This window comes from Monopterus albus, unplaced genomic scaffold (assembly GCF_001952655.1).
Source record: "Monopterus albus unplaced genomic scaffold, M_albus_1.0 scaffold298.1, whole genome shotgun sequence".
In the NCBI taxonomy this organism is placed as follows: Eukaryota; Metazoa; Chordata; class Actinopteri; order Synbranchiformes; family Synbranchidae; genus Monopterus; species Monopterus albus.
Window position 1 is genome coordinate 264,649 of NW_018128178.1, and position 15,072 is coordinate 279,720.

At 40.4% G+C, this 15,072-nt stretch overlaps 1 protein-coding gene across 1 annotated transcript in view; it reads right to left on the reverse strand.

The window, feature by feature from the left end:
• Positions 1-6: 6 nt before the first annotated feature.
• LOC109973660 (ephrin-A5b-like) overlaps positions 7-15,072 on the reverse strand; it is a 77,514-nt gene continuing 62,448 nt past the window's right edge. Inside the window, exons 2-5 of the mRNA XM_020623416.1 lie at positions 11,299-11,591; positions 3,178-3,243; positions 2,962-3,042; positions 7-2,570 (exon numbers count right to left, since the gene is read on the reverse strand). Of these exons, the coding sequence (XP_020479072.1) occupies positions 2,446-2,570; positions 2,962-3,042; positions 3,178-3,243; positions 11,299-11,591 (565 nt within the window). The 3' untranslated portion in view covers positions 7-2,445. The remainder of the gene's footprint in view (positions 2,571-2,961; positions 3,043-3,177; positions 3,244-11,298; positions 11,592-15,072) is intronic.

Genomic DNA, 15,072 nt, shown 5'->3' on the forward strand with positions numbered 1-15,072 from the left:
CAGCAGGAAAACTAGCAGGGCTGCAGTTTAATTTGGTAGTGAGTGCATGTGAAGGTAACAGTGCTGCTGAGAGTGATGAGTGAAAAGGATGTGTTTACTGCATGTTCCTGTTTAAAAAGAAGAAGAAGAACATGAGTATTGATCTCAGAACAAGCACTACAATGCTTCACATCTCACTCGCCTTGTCTTTCCCTCTCAGGTCCACTGGTGCTAGAATTTCAGTTCGCCTCTGAGAGAACAGGACACCTCACTCTGTTTATTGGTCGATTTTTCATTCCAGAAATAACTGGTATGAGGGTGCCCCCAGTGTATTTTCTGTACAGACGCCACTTAACACGACATCAAAGAATGCAACCGAATCACACACAACCCTCCGCCCCACCTTGCACACACGACTACCACCTGCTCCTGTAACTCGGTCGCTGTCTCACCGAAAGGTCTTAAGCCATAGAAATCATGTGCTACTTTATTTAAGCCCCCCCCCCACCAAAAAAAGAGAAAACTAAAATTGTTTTTTAACCTCATGTTAGGCATGGACACATCCCTGAACTTTGTGGGGCATTCGCCTCTATTTACAATAGCTGTATTATGACAGTGATTCACAAAAGCAATAGTGTAATAGTAAAACTACATTTGTGACATTCATTAAAGACAAATTTGAAGCACAAATATTCTTCTATTTCTACACCCTGATAAGCACATCAGACATTTTTTTTTCTTCCTGGACATTTTTTAAAAAGTAATTAAAATTTATCATCAACAATCGATCCAAGCAATACATAAACTATACTCAGTGTTTCTGTATGATTGTATCAAATGAATGGTGTGTAATATGAACTGCCTTAATGGGTAAGTGTTTTTTATTGCCTTTCTACTGTACTTGCAGACTAGACCAGAACAGAAGAAAACCACAAGGACTTCACAATAAATAAGAAAATACATTTTGCCTGGCAAAATACCTTAACCAATTCTCCACTCCGTTCAAATATTTTACTGTACACCCATGTAGGCTCTTGTATTGAATTATGTGATTTATTAAAATAAACAAATACTTTAACTGATCATTGAATCACCCTTTTCCAAACATTACTAGATGAGTGCTTCTTTAATTTATATATTTTTAAATTTTATTTTTATTTTTTGACTGTCAACATGGGTCGTCCATAATCTGACCCCTAATTTCCACTGGATGTGGCTACAGTGCATTCTGTCTGTGACGCGATCGCCAGGCTGATCCCTGTTAGTCTAGTCGTTGGCTGTGTTCCCACCAGGTCCAGCTGCATTCCGTCTCTGATCCGTCCCACATGTGGCACTTTGGTGCGCTTCGCTAAAGATACACATCAAGTCTATTTTTGACAGATGCCACATCTGGGACGCATCTGACAAGGTAGGCTACAAATAGATATAGATGGGCTTCAAAATGATTAGGATGAATGTACTTTTAACAACTGAAACACAGCCACAAATCTTTGACTTGTGTTTCATAACGACATAACTGTTAAATTAAATTCAATGTTTGTCTGTAGGCTACAGACAAAAAATAAGAAATAAAAACTAAACACAAATAATAGATAACAAAAGAAGCCATTTAACTACGAAGCCTACTTACTGTCAAAGCTCAGAAATGAAGAACAATGTCCTACATGAAAAATCAGAACCACAGCGAGCCGTGCTGCAGACAGATCCGTTTGGGGGATGAAGGTGCAGAGGATATATCAAAATTGGGTTGCACATTTAACGCAATGCAGCTACATTCAGTGAAAATTAGGGGTGGCACAATGTATCCTTTTAACCTGAGAGAAAGGTTAAGTCATTCAATGCCCACCCCATACCCCACTTGCCAGTGGCAACAGTCTCCTAGCAACAACATCCTGCTTGCTTTCCTTTACAATGGCCCGTATGTATGGTGTTTCTCCCGGATCTTCTTGGAAACCTCGTCCAGTTTAACATGACAGTTAATCATGTTGTGTGTCGGGGGTTACATGATGTTCCTGAACACAAAAAAATGTTAAAAGTCTGTAAACGTTTTAAGGGATCCTGCTGTGCTTCTTTGTCATTTGAGCTAAAGAGTGTGCTGATTGTGGAGTTTGTATTGAATGCGTGTATATGTTTGAAAGCATGTATGTGTGCTTGTCACAAATAAATGTGAAATATCCTCATACTGTTAATGGTATACAGGCAAATGGGTAAGAGACCCTTTCACCCCAGGGTGCCTCGACCATCAGCACCCACTGGAAAGTCAAGAATCAGACGAGTTGGCATTTTCCAAACTCAAAAAACAAAGGCTTCAATGCCGAAGTCCCTTCCTCACTCTTTTACAGAGAGATACTGTCAGTGTTTTGTTTTGTTTTAAAAAGTGCTCCTTGAGGGGGAGAGGGTTGCCAGGTAGAGTGGCCTGTGGTCCACTCAGGACAGTCCATTCCTGGAAATTCCTCACACTGGGTGCTATAAAGACAAGATGGCAGCCAGAACTATGAGAACAGAGCTAAGCAGGATGACTGAAGTCTGGCGCTGACCAGCAGAGTTTACATCCCTCCGAGCTGGCTCTGGTGACTCGTGGCCGATACCATCTGAAGCATAATAGATGAAAAATGTCATCATTAACAGGAAAAACATCTGAAATATAGGAAATGGTTGTGTTTTCTCTGTGTTAAAACAATGAGCAAATCAGACAGTATAAGTAGTGTCTCTGTTGCACACAGCAAGCGAACACAGGTGAACACGAACATATACCTACCAGGTAATACCGTACCTGCAACTGCCCCAAAGCCCCAAACTTTCACAATAATAATGTTTTAGTTGGTTTGGGGTAAATTGAATAACTGCAAATTTGCTTTGACATAAAAATGAAATTAATTATGTATAAAGCAACACAGTATTAACTTAACATGGTACTTTCACATATTCAAGAAAAATTAACTGTCTGTCACAAACACATATATGTTATACAATCTCACACACCTCTGGGTTCTAGGGAGTTGGGGCTGTTGTCGTCAAAATCGACCCCTTCCTGCACACTCCCGGTGTTTTTCACACAATTGTCTTTGAAAAACAAAGAGGGGAGAGGAGATATGAAGATTAGAAAAGTCAAGCGTCATTTATCCACAGTCTGATCACAAGCTGGTTCACCAGAGCATGGAAAACTGGGCAGCGTAAACACAACAACCTGTGACTCACTTTGAGGCCTGACGAAGACCTTGAGTCGAAGGCAGCTCCTTCTTCCCTTGTCATCAGTGATGGAGGCTGTGGAGACATAAGAACACACTTAAACATGTAACCTGCACCTTTCCATTTCAAAATACCTTCCTTGATGTAATCTAGTGCTGCTATGATTTTGGACTGAAATAGCATTCACCATTGTTTTGCTCAGTAATGAGATCAGTGATTCATCCGTGTTTTGGAGATGAAACAGCTTTACTGCTCTTGAATATTTTAATTTCACCCAAGCAACATACAGAAATTAGGATCATTTTCAGTAACAAAACAAGTTCTGGAACTCAGAAAGGTACATGAGTGCCTCTCATGTTAAACACCTGCAAATTCAGTTGGCTGAAAACAACACATGCATGACTACCTGGCAAACAAAAGCTATTTATCCGAACACTAAGACTTGAGCTGGTACTGGCATCTGATTGCTCACAATCCAAATACTTTTTAACTTCCAGAGCATATGGGACAACACAGTGTTTTGCCAAGGAATTGAACACCTGTCCCCTGGGGAAAAGTCCTGTTTTCTGAACCATCCATCCACCCCAACCGCCCAACTCAGACTTTGTGGCTTTATACTTCATTATCTTACTTTCTCCTTCACTAGTATCACAATTAATATGTTCGGTACAGCTCACCTAAACAGACAACACTGTTGTTTATAATAACTTTCTGGCACAAACAACATACTGCACAGACCATTTTTTTAATGGGAGAACAGTCTATTATTCACTTTCAAAATTTTGGCTTGAGTATCAAAGCTCACTATTTTCTTGGTTATAAAATACCTGTTGTTTTATTGCGTCACTCCTAATTTAAATAAAAATACATTGTCAAATATAGAATATAGAAAATATGTTTTATTTAGGCAGAACCTTTGTACTGCTCCTTGGGTTTAGTAAACATTTAAAATTTGTGAGGTTCGGCTTGCCTTTTTTGCATCTGTCAAGGCAATTCACAAAAAAAGGAGGGTTTCGGTATCACTACCTAAATGGCACTAGTATCAATAAAATGACACTCAACCCCAAGATGTACAGAATTACTTGTGCCAGTCTAAATACATTTTCACATGATGTTTTTGTGTCTATAAATACTCCAGAATCACCCAGGTCACAAGCAATATTCATTTCAATAATTATAAAGTGCTGTAGTAGTGAGTCCTAAAAGACCTGAGTTAGCATTTTTGCACTTCTGTTTCCCTCACCCTGAAGTCAGTGGGGTTTTTGTTTGGGTCTTTGGTTAGATGCTTGAAATAAGGTCTGTGGTTAACACAAGGCCAATACACTTTCATTTTGCATCTTCATTTTGTTCTATGATATAAAATACAGCACTAAATACCCCACTTGTGATTTTAATGCTTTTGCGTGTCCTAAAAAAGGCAGCTGCTAACAAATGGCTAAATGATGCTACAAAGACTGTCTGCGATTTCACACATCAGAACACTGAACACGGAGACTCAACTACTCACTAGTTTGCCTTTACAGCCTTGTTATTTTTAAACACGTGCACTTCCAAACTATTCTAACTGACTCAGCCATGGTCACTAGCGAGATCAGGTCACGCTAAGAGGAAAGGATTTAGTAGAAAATTAAGTCCTGCAAATTAAATCACAAGTTGGACATAGTGGTGGTGACACTGAAGTCATGGGACCGTGGTAGTTTGTTTATAGCCTAATAACAGCTTTTTACTTCTGGCCATTGTATTTGGGCTTCAAACATCATAAAGTGCTATTCACTTATGAGGATTATCTTGCTGAACAAAATGTGAAAGAGCTTATTTTCTGCAATAATCCAAAAGCCTATGGAAAAATCCCATTGGCTTTATTTTGAGGGAACCAGGGTGATGCTAACTTCTGGGTTGGCCAACAAAGATACATCAGCACATATGTACAGGACTCTAGTTTACTCCCTAATATTAACTGCTAATGCCAGGAGCAGACTACAAGATTTCATCCCCATAATGTCCCCAGCTGACAGATATGGGGTAATAAAAGCCAAATCCTGTAGTCCGATCCAAGTTTTGAAGTACTACTTCTGCAAAACCACTCAACATTCCCGATTCACATTCTCTTCACTACTTCACCTGAGGCCTCTTGACACTCTGAAATCTACCTTCATTCATAAACATCAGCTCAGCAGCAGAAACGTACAATCTGACAAGGTCGACTTGTTTTCTTCATCAGACGTATTCCACACTTATTTCGTTTAAATACAGTCTGAAGAGCTTTATCTCACCGTCTGAACTTCCCTCTCATCCTGATGTAAAAGCGTTTCTGCTCCATATTTTATGATATGAAACAACTCAATGTCACCCTCATATTTCCAAGTCTAATATAGCCATGGGCAGTCATTTCTGCAGATGTGTGGCATGCTGTTATGCTCACCTACAAAATCTCATTTCCTCTGTTTCCTGATTGTGAACGACAAAGATAGATTAAAACCATTTCTGGGGAGGGGTGGGGGTGGCGGGTAGGATGCTGTGATTGTTTTGCAGAGCTAACAAAACTAATTAGTTTTTCAAGCAGTGCTGGGGACTAAGTCACTAAAAGAGCACTGAGGGTTTCTCCAGCTGTGACAAATGACTCCAACTTCTTTCTGCACTTTTGTCAAGAGTGTTTGTCATGTTTTGTCTAGCTTCATCTTCATCTCATAAGAGATTTTTCCCTTTGTTTTATGGACATTTCCTCAGGTACCTCAATACTATGACCTCTGCCTGCCAAGTCACTGAAACATCTCCACACATAAACACGCAACACCTGTAGTGTGTTTGGATATTCATGACAATGTGTTGGGCATGTACAGTATGTGTGCATGGGTGAAGCTGTGGTGTCTTGAGTATGTGCTCCTGTGCACAGACGTGTCTGTAGCTTGTCCACAGACACTCCTCTGTTCTGTCACCCAAACACTACGTGTGATGGATTCTGGCCCTGTGGTGAATTTGTGATAAAAGTATACCATGTCAATGTTTCCATGGACACAGATGACTCAGGCTCTCATTTCAAAAGGCACTTTATCAGATGCCATGTGGCTGTGAGAGGAGATAAAAATCATCTTTAAGACTTCACCATGAGAGGAATATTGGAAGTGAAGGAGCAGAAGGAGGAAAGAAACGAGAGAGCAACGGTGTCAATCACATCGCTTCTGTCTGTGTCAGCGGGTATCAAGTAACTTAGCTCACACCCCGACGGTGGCTGGAACAGACAGGACAACTGCTTGTCTCAGTTTCTGTCTCTGAGAACTTAACTGGCCAAAACTGCCTTTCCATTTCTTTATGCCTCTCGTGCTCCTTCTGTTTCTGTTTTCATTATCTCTCTAACTTTCTTCTACTCCTATAAAACTATACTTTGGCACAAAATCTTTTCTGGGACAGATATGGGTTAGATATATCATGAAATTATATAGGAGAAATTTACCAATGTCCAAAGCTTTGACCTAGAACATTTCATTTATCTTACTAAATTATTTGGACTATGGCTGGGCAGCATGTGGTGCAGTGGTTAGCCCTACAGCATATAAGCACTGGGTTCAAACCTGGTGGCTGATCAAGGCCTCTCTGTGCATAGTTTACATATTCTCCCTCTGCCTGTGTGGGTTTCCTTAATGTATTGCTTTAACTGACCATTGTATAAGCCTGATAATGCACCGTGTGGTATTATTTACTAGATTGATTCAGGTTTTAGTGACTGACAGTAGTACATGTTCTTTAATGTGTATTTCTTTAGCAGATGAATTATTATTTTGATATCTGTTCAATTATACATTTTGTTTATAATTATGTTTGTGTCATTGTTTGTTTTTGAGATCTACACAGTATTAGGCCTAAAGAAGAAGCAAAGCATTAGCTTGTTGGAAAATGAAAAATGTTCTTAGTGAAAAAAAATGCTCTTCCTCCCTTCAGTTTTTCTGCAATTTCTCACTGTCCTCTGTCTTTGTTTGACATTTGTTCACACTGTCTTTCTCTCATCTCACTGTCTCATCCTCTCCCCATTCCACTATCCCTTCACAGATTCCAGCGCACACACACACAATTACCTAACTGTCTCTCCTCCTTTGTCTCATGTCTGTCACTGGGTTTTCTGTCTTTGAGCTACACAGCCATGCTTCACTGTGACTGTAACTCCAGCTCTGCCTGCAAGTCTAGACCCCAGATTTAGTCAGGTCCTGCTGCCACCGTCTCACTATGATGATGGGACAACAGTAAACCTCCCGGTCACACACTTGGACACACTTTACATGTTCTGTCATGTGCTGTGGGACATTTCATTGATGTAATCACACATTTGGCACCAGCAACACTTGCATCAGTTAACAGGCTGGGAAGGCCCGTTAGGCCAGGGTTTAGTATGTCTGTGTCTATGTCTACGCATTAGACAGACTGTGATACACTGTACATACTGTGGGATCAGATGTTTTTCTTGTGATGATCAGTTTATCTTGTGGAACAAAGCCTTTTGTCTGTGCTTCAGCCATGAGAAGCTAAAGGGAAACTGAGGACTGTGCTGGCAAGTTTCATGTCACTATCGATGTACATCTGCACTGGCTATACTGAGCGGGGTCCGAGCATTTGATGTGCAAGGGCTTTACAGAGAGACAGTCATCTCGCTCACATGGGGAGAACCAGACTTAACTGTCTCCGCTGAAAATTGGATTTCTATCCCCTGAGATTAGAATCAGGCTTTCCCCTCTCCACTGCGACTCTATTAGAAAAACATGCCGCCCTCTGAGGCAGCGCAGACCTCATCGTCATCTCTGTGACCTTTGACCTTCTATGACAAAGTGCAATGCTGGTCCCTAACCAGGGCGGTTTGCCTTGGGGTGTGTATCTTTCTCCCAGACGGACAGGCCCTGAGCCAACTGTAGGTGTCATCTTTTTGACGAGACCACGCCCTCCCTTCCCCCCTGCCTAGGGCAAAAGACGATCACCATGACTAAGGACAAAGGAGCATCTGTCTTCACAGCCATTAACCCCACCTCAATATATGATTTACATGGCCACTTAACAGATTCCCAAGCCATATTATATGTACAACAATGGTATTAACTACCCACTATTGTTCAGCTTTGTTAGAGCAGGACACTGCCAACATGCAATATGACACTGATACCAGCAGCTGATAAAACATACAGTAGTTTACTGTAGTGCAACCAGAATTTCTGGATATGGATGTGGCTAAAGTGAAAGAAAACACAAGGATCTGTCTGGAAAATACCTTTTCATGTGGGTTGGCAGTACTTATCTTCTTACATCAGTTTAAGTTTCAAAGCTCCAAAAAAGACTCATTAAGAAAGTGATGAAATAAACATTAAATAAAAATAAATTAAAATAGAAAAATGATGGGAAAAAATGAGTCAGTATGGGAGGCTCACGACAGGGGTGCTTTCATTCTGTTTTGAGAGAAATTTGGAGCGCCTGTGGACTTGGATTAAACTCAAGTAAACATAAGCAGCTGCCTTAGAATATATTTTGTTCTTTAATAAATATTCAAATGGTAAGACTTTGGACATTAAAATGTATTTTAGAACAAAGCATTCAATCACCAAACCTCACATTCTGGTGCTGCACTGCTAACATCAAGCCAAAGCGAAGTATTACATTGTGTAGAAACCCAATAAAACATTCAGCAGCCTGAAGCTGCACTAATCGATATTTCATTTTTAAGAACAGCTCAAATGACTATGTCACTGGTGAAAGGCTCACTTATAACGAGGAACGCACAGAAAACCCTGCAGCTGTCTTTAGCTCTATATGTACAAACAATACCAGTATATTCGCCTCTTTTAGACAATTATTTTGTTTGTTTCAGAATATCTTTTCAAATCTTATCAATCTTGTTTTTAGTTGCAAAAAGCAGCTGTTTTCAGTGTAAAACTCTGTTTCTGGACAGGTATCATACAAACAGCAACTAAAGAGTCAGATATTTCCCTCTGAACTTGGTGAAGACCAAAATCAGAGCTAAAAGGTCTGTGGAAATTGGACTGTAATGTTGTTTATTTTATCCAGGTGACTCCAGTGTTTTTATGTTGAGAGACAAACAGTGGAAAGGTTTAGATCAGAATTTAGTGGTAAAAATACTTTTTTTGAAACAGCTCTTTTCAACTACATAAGTCTACACAATGAGGACAAACACTTGTATTATGTGAGGAGTTTGACTAAAAGACTTTGGTATGTTCCCTGAGGTCTCTTTGGCTTTTGTTATTTCATCCTGTGTCTTCAGATCCCGAAGTGTCTTTGGTGAACAAGGATCTGTCGGGTGAGTCATGAATCTGAGTCAGCGAGAGATGGTCCATATGGCCTGAAGCTGCTCGGAGTCATATGGACTGTCTCTCTGCCTCTGTCTGTCTCATTTGGATGGTTACCATCAACGTCTACATCAGGAACATTGTCTTCACTCTGTTTCACATCAGTGATTGTCTAATTCTGCCTCATTTATTAGGTCAGTTTTTCAATCTATGATTTTTCCTACTGACATCCAAGGAGTTGCAACAACAGCTGGCATAGCTAACATAGGCAATTTCTGTAAACAGTTTATGCAGCAGAGTGGTGCAGACCAGCCAGTAAACACACAGATCCAACAAAAACATTCAGTGAAAGCTAATATATCACAATACAAAATAGTGCAACAAAAAAGGACAAGCTTGATGATCCTGCAATCCCAGATGCTAAGCTTGGTGCGCAGTGAAAGATCAATGAGGCAAAGACTAAAGTGTTGAAAGACAAGGGAGGAGAATAGTTGGTGGTAAGATGATGTCATGGGGTAGGACTGGATAAGTCTGACTTCTTCCTACTCCATTCAAGCATGTACTAGGTATAAGCAAATTGATATTGGATTATGTGTAAAATTATGTGTGTTGTCATATCAACTGTTTTTACATGCTTGAAAGAATAAATCAAATCAAATCAAATCAAATCAATAGTTAACATACACTACCAGGCAAAAGTCTGGACACATCCCATTAAACCTTTCACCGGTAGCATACATGACTCAATATGTGATCATAAAAAAACCTTCTTTGTGATCTTAAACCTGCCTGTCTGAGTCATTACAAACCTGCAGAACAGTATTTTTGCTTCTAGTGAAGGTTTTCAAACACACAAAATGTGTTCAAGATAGGATTTGGTATAAACATGTATAAAATGATGCACAGGAAATATGGAATCACCAGTCATCAAATCTGTCATACTGCATTAAATTTTCTAATTTTAAAACCACTTTAAAGTAGAACTCGTTCTTCAAAGGGTTAAATTAGTGTTCGGACAACAAACAGAAACAGCCTGATTTGCAATTCAACAACAAAAGCAACAGAACATCCACTGAGATTGGTCAGATGAAGCACACCATACCTATATATTCAGAATTCAGATTTTCTGGCAGCTTTCCCAAACACCTGCTCTTGGTCTAGAGGCCATAAAGCTTCATGGAGAAAAACTACCCATTTTCCTTGGATCACATATCTTGATGTTGTTCTTTGTTGTAATGCCAGTACATTACTCTCTTTCCTCTGACCTTTGTACTCTTTATTTTTGGTTCGTGTTAATATCCATGAAGTTCTTCCAGCCACAAGTGTCAGCTAAATACCTAAAAATCTACCATGGAGCTCACTTAATCGCATTTTGTCCCTCTCTTCAGGGCACTGACTTCACTTATAAAAACATGACTTTCCAGCTGCTTGTTTTCCAGATTCTTCTCACACAGAGGAGAAAACTGAGCCTATCAGCAACAACAGACACTTCAAACAAGACGTCGACAGTAGAGATGTTTTGCTTCCTTTGGCTCGTATTCTGGCTTGGTCCTTGGGCTTGCATAACAAAAGACCAAACACTTCTGCTGTCTTTCTGCAATATTTCAAGATGAAATTGATATTGATCTTCTGATGCAACTCCCAGTTAATAGCTTTGTGAATCTTTTTATATTAGTGCATATTTTTTTGCAACAAAAGCCTTTTGTCATTCAACAAAAGAAGCCAAAATTCTCATACTATATAATGCATATTGTCTAAACACAAGGAGTTCAATGCCAACGTTCAGTACTTCAGGTTTCAGTACTCAGGGCTATGGACACATTTCTGTTGTACCAAAACAGTACATACTCACAGATATAATAATACTCTCTGCCAGGGCGAAACTCGAAGCCTAAGGAGAAGGGAGTGAAGAGCTGGAACTTCTCTGAAAACTTCAGCGGTCCATTCAGGGACAGAGGCCTGTTGCACTCCCAGCGTTTGAAGCCCTTGGCAGTGTGATCACACGAGCTGTAGCCATCATAGTTCACCATGTAGAGGATGTAGCGCTCGGCCCGCTCATCAGGAACTGGGCCAATGTAGTGTGGACAATAGACATCAAGATAGTCATTGATGCAGACATCAATGTGGTAATCACCACGGTAAAACCTGGAAGAGGGAGACATAAGAGAGAAATAAAAATATATCCAGAGCAGCTTGTGCAGAAAAATAAAGAATATGTGTAAAAATATGAGAGGTGGTTTTAGTATTTTGAGGCAAGTTCAAGTCAGTTCTCAGGATTTCAGGTCTGTGAATGCTGACTGTTAAAATGGAATATGAATGTTTTGCTTTTAAAGCTGTGCTCAGACATTTTTTTACATAACTGAGACCAAGTTATTTCAGTGCACAGGTATTATAATTAAAACTTCTCAAGAGTTCTGATATTTTTTTTAATTACTGTGGGATTATAACAGATCAAAAATTGCAGCTGGAATGATTTTATTTTGAAGCCTTTAATGAGACTCAAGTAAGTCAAGTCTACAGTACTTACTCTGTAACTTACAGGTACCCTATGATGTTTTTGACCACTAGTAGCACTATCAAGCAATATTTTTATGTGTGGGTCCCTATTTTGTTTTTGCATGGACAAAGGATTTCACACTCTTCCGCTGATTGACATGGTAGTAATGCTCCAATAAATGAACAATAAAACTGCTTATAAGAAAACATGGCAGTTTTAAGTTTGACTGGAGACAAATTATAGGGTCTATTTATATACAAAGATACATGAATGAAGTCATGATTTTTTTTTTTTTTTTGCATTTATACCAAAATAGCACATGAACATAAAGTGTGTTTATAAATGAGGGCAGTTTTTGTGAGTATCAGCAATAACACTAAGATGATTAATCTGTTATTTGTGAGGTAATTTTTCTACAAGCAAAGATAATTCCTACAGCAGCATCATACAACATCATGTGATCACTCATACTGGCCTTTCTAATTATCTACCTAATGAAAATACAGTGAGGGGACATGTTCTGTCTCCAGCCTGCTTTGTGGTTTGCACACATTTAACATTCAGATCCCCTGATGCAACATTTTGCTCAAGGGTACATCAGTAGCAGCTGTTTAAGTGGGAAGAAAGTTACTCATTGATTTGTTTGGGGAGCCTCTCACCATCATGCTCCTCAAAGAGGCGTTCTCCAGAGTTATGAGTACTCCAAAACTAAATGACAACAGATGATACTTTGTGCATCTTAGCGAGGCCACAACTGAAAAAACAGTTACCATATGTGCTCGCAAATTGAGGCTGGACTGCGAAAGACACATCCAGGCTACAACCATCTCTAGTTTTGTTCGCAGGATCTGATCCCATCGTGCCAGTCTGAATCATTCCAAGCTTGTGCTGAATGTCCCTGCAATTCACCCACCCCAACAGAAACCTTTAATGACACACGGTAGTCTGTCCTAAGCCATATATCAATGTTGGTGCTCTACACTGATGACTTATGACAGTGCTGAAATTAAAGTCCCCTACTGTTATGGGGCTAATCCCCTGGTTAGCATGTGCCTTTAGCAGCTTTAAGAGGATCCCTCTGTAGAATAAGATTTTCATTAGTCCAATATGACAGCTTGATGTAGGAGTCCCTTGTGAAACCTCTGAGTCTGGGAAAATGAATCATATTCTCAAGCCTCACTTTGAAACAGCCCCAAGATTTTCCGCCTGGTGTTTACAGTAAACTGAGTGGACTGAGTGGGCAAAAAAGCGCAGTGGCAAGATACGCCAGGTATTCATTCCTAAGGAGTGATTGGAAAGGCATATTCCCATAGGTGCCATATAAGGTTGCATTTCTGAGGCTTTTAGCGGAGACGGATTAGGCTTGGACGGCCGGCAGGTTGTGTCTCTGTAAGTGCTAATGGCCAACAGTGCAGTATCACTGACATGCTGCGGATGTCTTCAATACTCCACCCCTGTTCATTGACACAGTGAGGGCCACCAGGGGAGACAGGGCCAGAGACCGTGTTGGAGCATGCAGCAGTTTTATGCAAAGGCCACAGATCAGATATTATTATGTTTGCTCCTCGCCGAGAGCATGGCAGTACCAGTCAGGTGATCTGACGCTAGATGAGACAGGAAGGGAGGGGCACACAGCTGTTGCTGCTGACACTTACATGCTGGGGCTTTGAGAGGTGTGTGTAGTGTAAAGGGAGATGTGTGCTGCAGGGTATCAGGTTGTTGTTACACAGATTGTAAATGTACTGCAGGATTAGTGGCCGTCCTACTGGGTGTGCAGGGGCCACAAAAAAGCTGATGTGAGTCTGTGTGTGTGTCTGCATAATAGTGGGGTGTGTGGGAGTCTTGTGGCATCATCAGCCATATACTCATCTTTTTCTCTCTCTAATTATAGTCTGGTCAGATGAGAAACCAAAGCTCTTGTTTTATCCCCGAGTCTTTTCCTTCTCTCTAGCACCAGCTGAGCACTTTGGCTTCAGGCAGACATAGTATGGCCTCCCTTACAGAGGTGCTGGCTGATATTGTGACTACCAGGGGTCAACAGGCTCCACAGTGTCATGTCATCAGCCAGAAGCACTGTATGATACCCTTCCTTGGTCACCTATGTCTGTGCTAAGTCTTTCAAGTGTTGCTGGCTGTCACTCAAACCTGACCACAGGAGTAACAGCCAATATTAGTCGAGATCACAGGAGAGTTTCAAACTAATGTGAGAGGCTGATAGGAAAAGGTTTGTGAAAGTAACAATGACTAATAGAAACAAATCAATAGCAACAATAATACTTAAGCTAATGACATGTCAAAACAAGTTTTACAACCTTTTTGACAGTACCTGAGTCACGTCATGTGCCATTTTTGACCCCTCAGTGTTGTAACACTTCTGTTTTAACAGATCTGCCCATGATACGCCATAAAGGGAAATGACACCTTAGTGCCCCTCCTTAGCGATGGGTGCTCAAACAACATGCATCCTCTTCTGGTTCGTCCATTTGTTATTCTTGTCTTAGATGCATATTATTTGCTACCCTTTATTTACTGATCAGATCAGCAGAATAGGGTCAAATGTGGCCAAACATATGCAGCAAAGAGACAGTATATGTATTGTAGGTGTTTATTACAAAATACGAGAAAATACACAGTGAAAGAAGCAACAGCGCCAAAACAAGAACCAGATGTTTGCCAGATGGAGACTATAAGGTGGTGTTTGAGTGGCAGAAATGAAATATTGATAAGACAGAGCCATAAACAAACAGCCTGACCCAAGATGCGGTCAAACAGATGACTTTTCAATTGTCTTCTGGTTTCTTCTTTAAAGGAGGCTGACCAGAGACTTTCTGTGGAGGTCTACTATTTCCACACAGAGACTCTGGGACCATCTGCTATCCCCCCACCCCTGCCCCCACCGGCCGTGGGCTGGACCCAAGCGTGAGAAACCTTCATTCACTTATCAAGCTATAAACCTTCAGCAGCATTTGCAATCTTCACCATCAGGGTTTCTACATTTTCATTACCAACAAGATTTATTCATCTGCTTTTCCTAAATGGCTTTGTTGTTATAGGCTATTTAATGAGTCATTAAGCCTTCGCTGGGTTGATCGAGCCAATTTCAACAGTTGTGTTTTCTTTTTGGACATG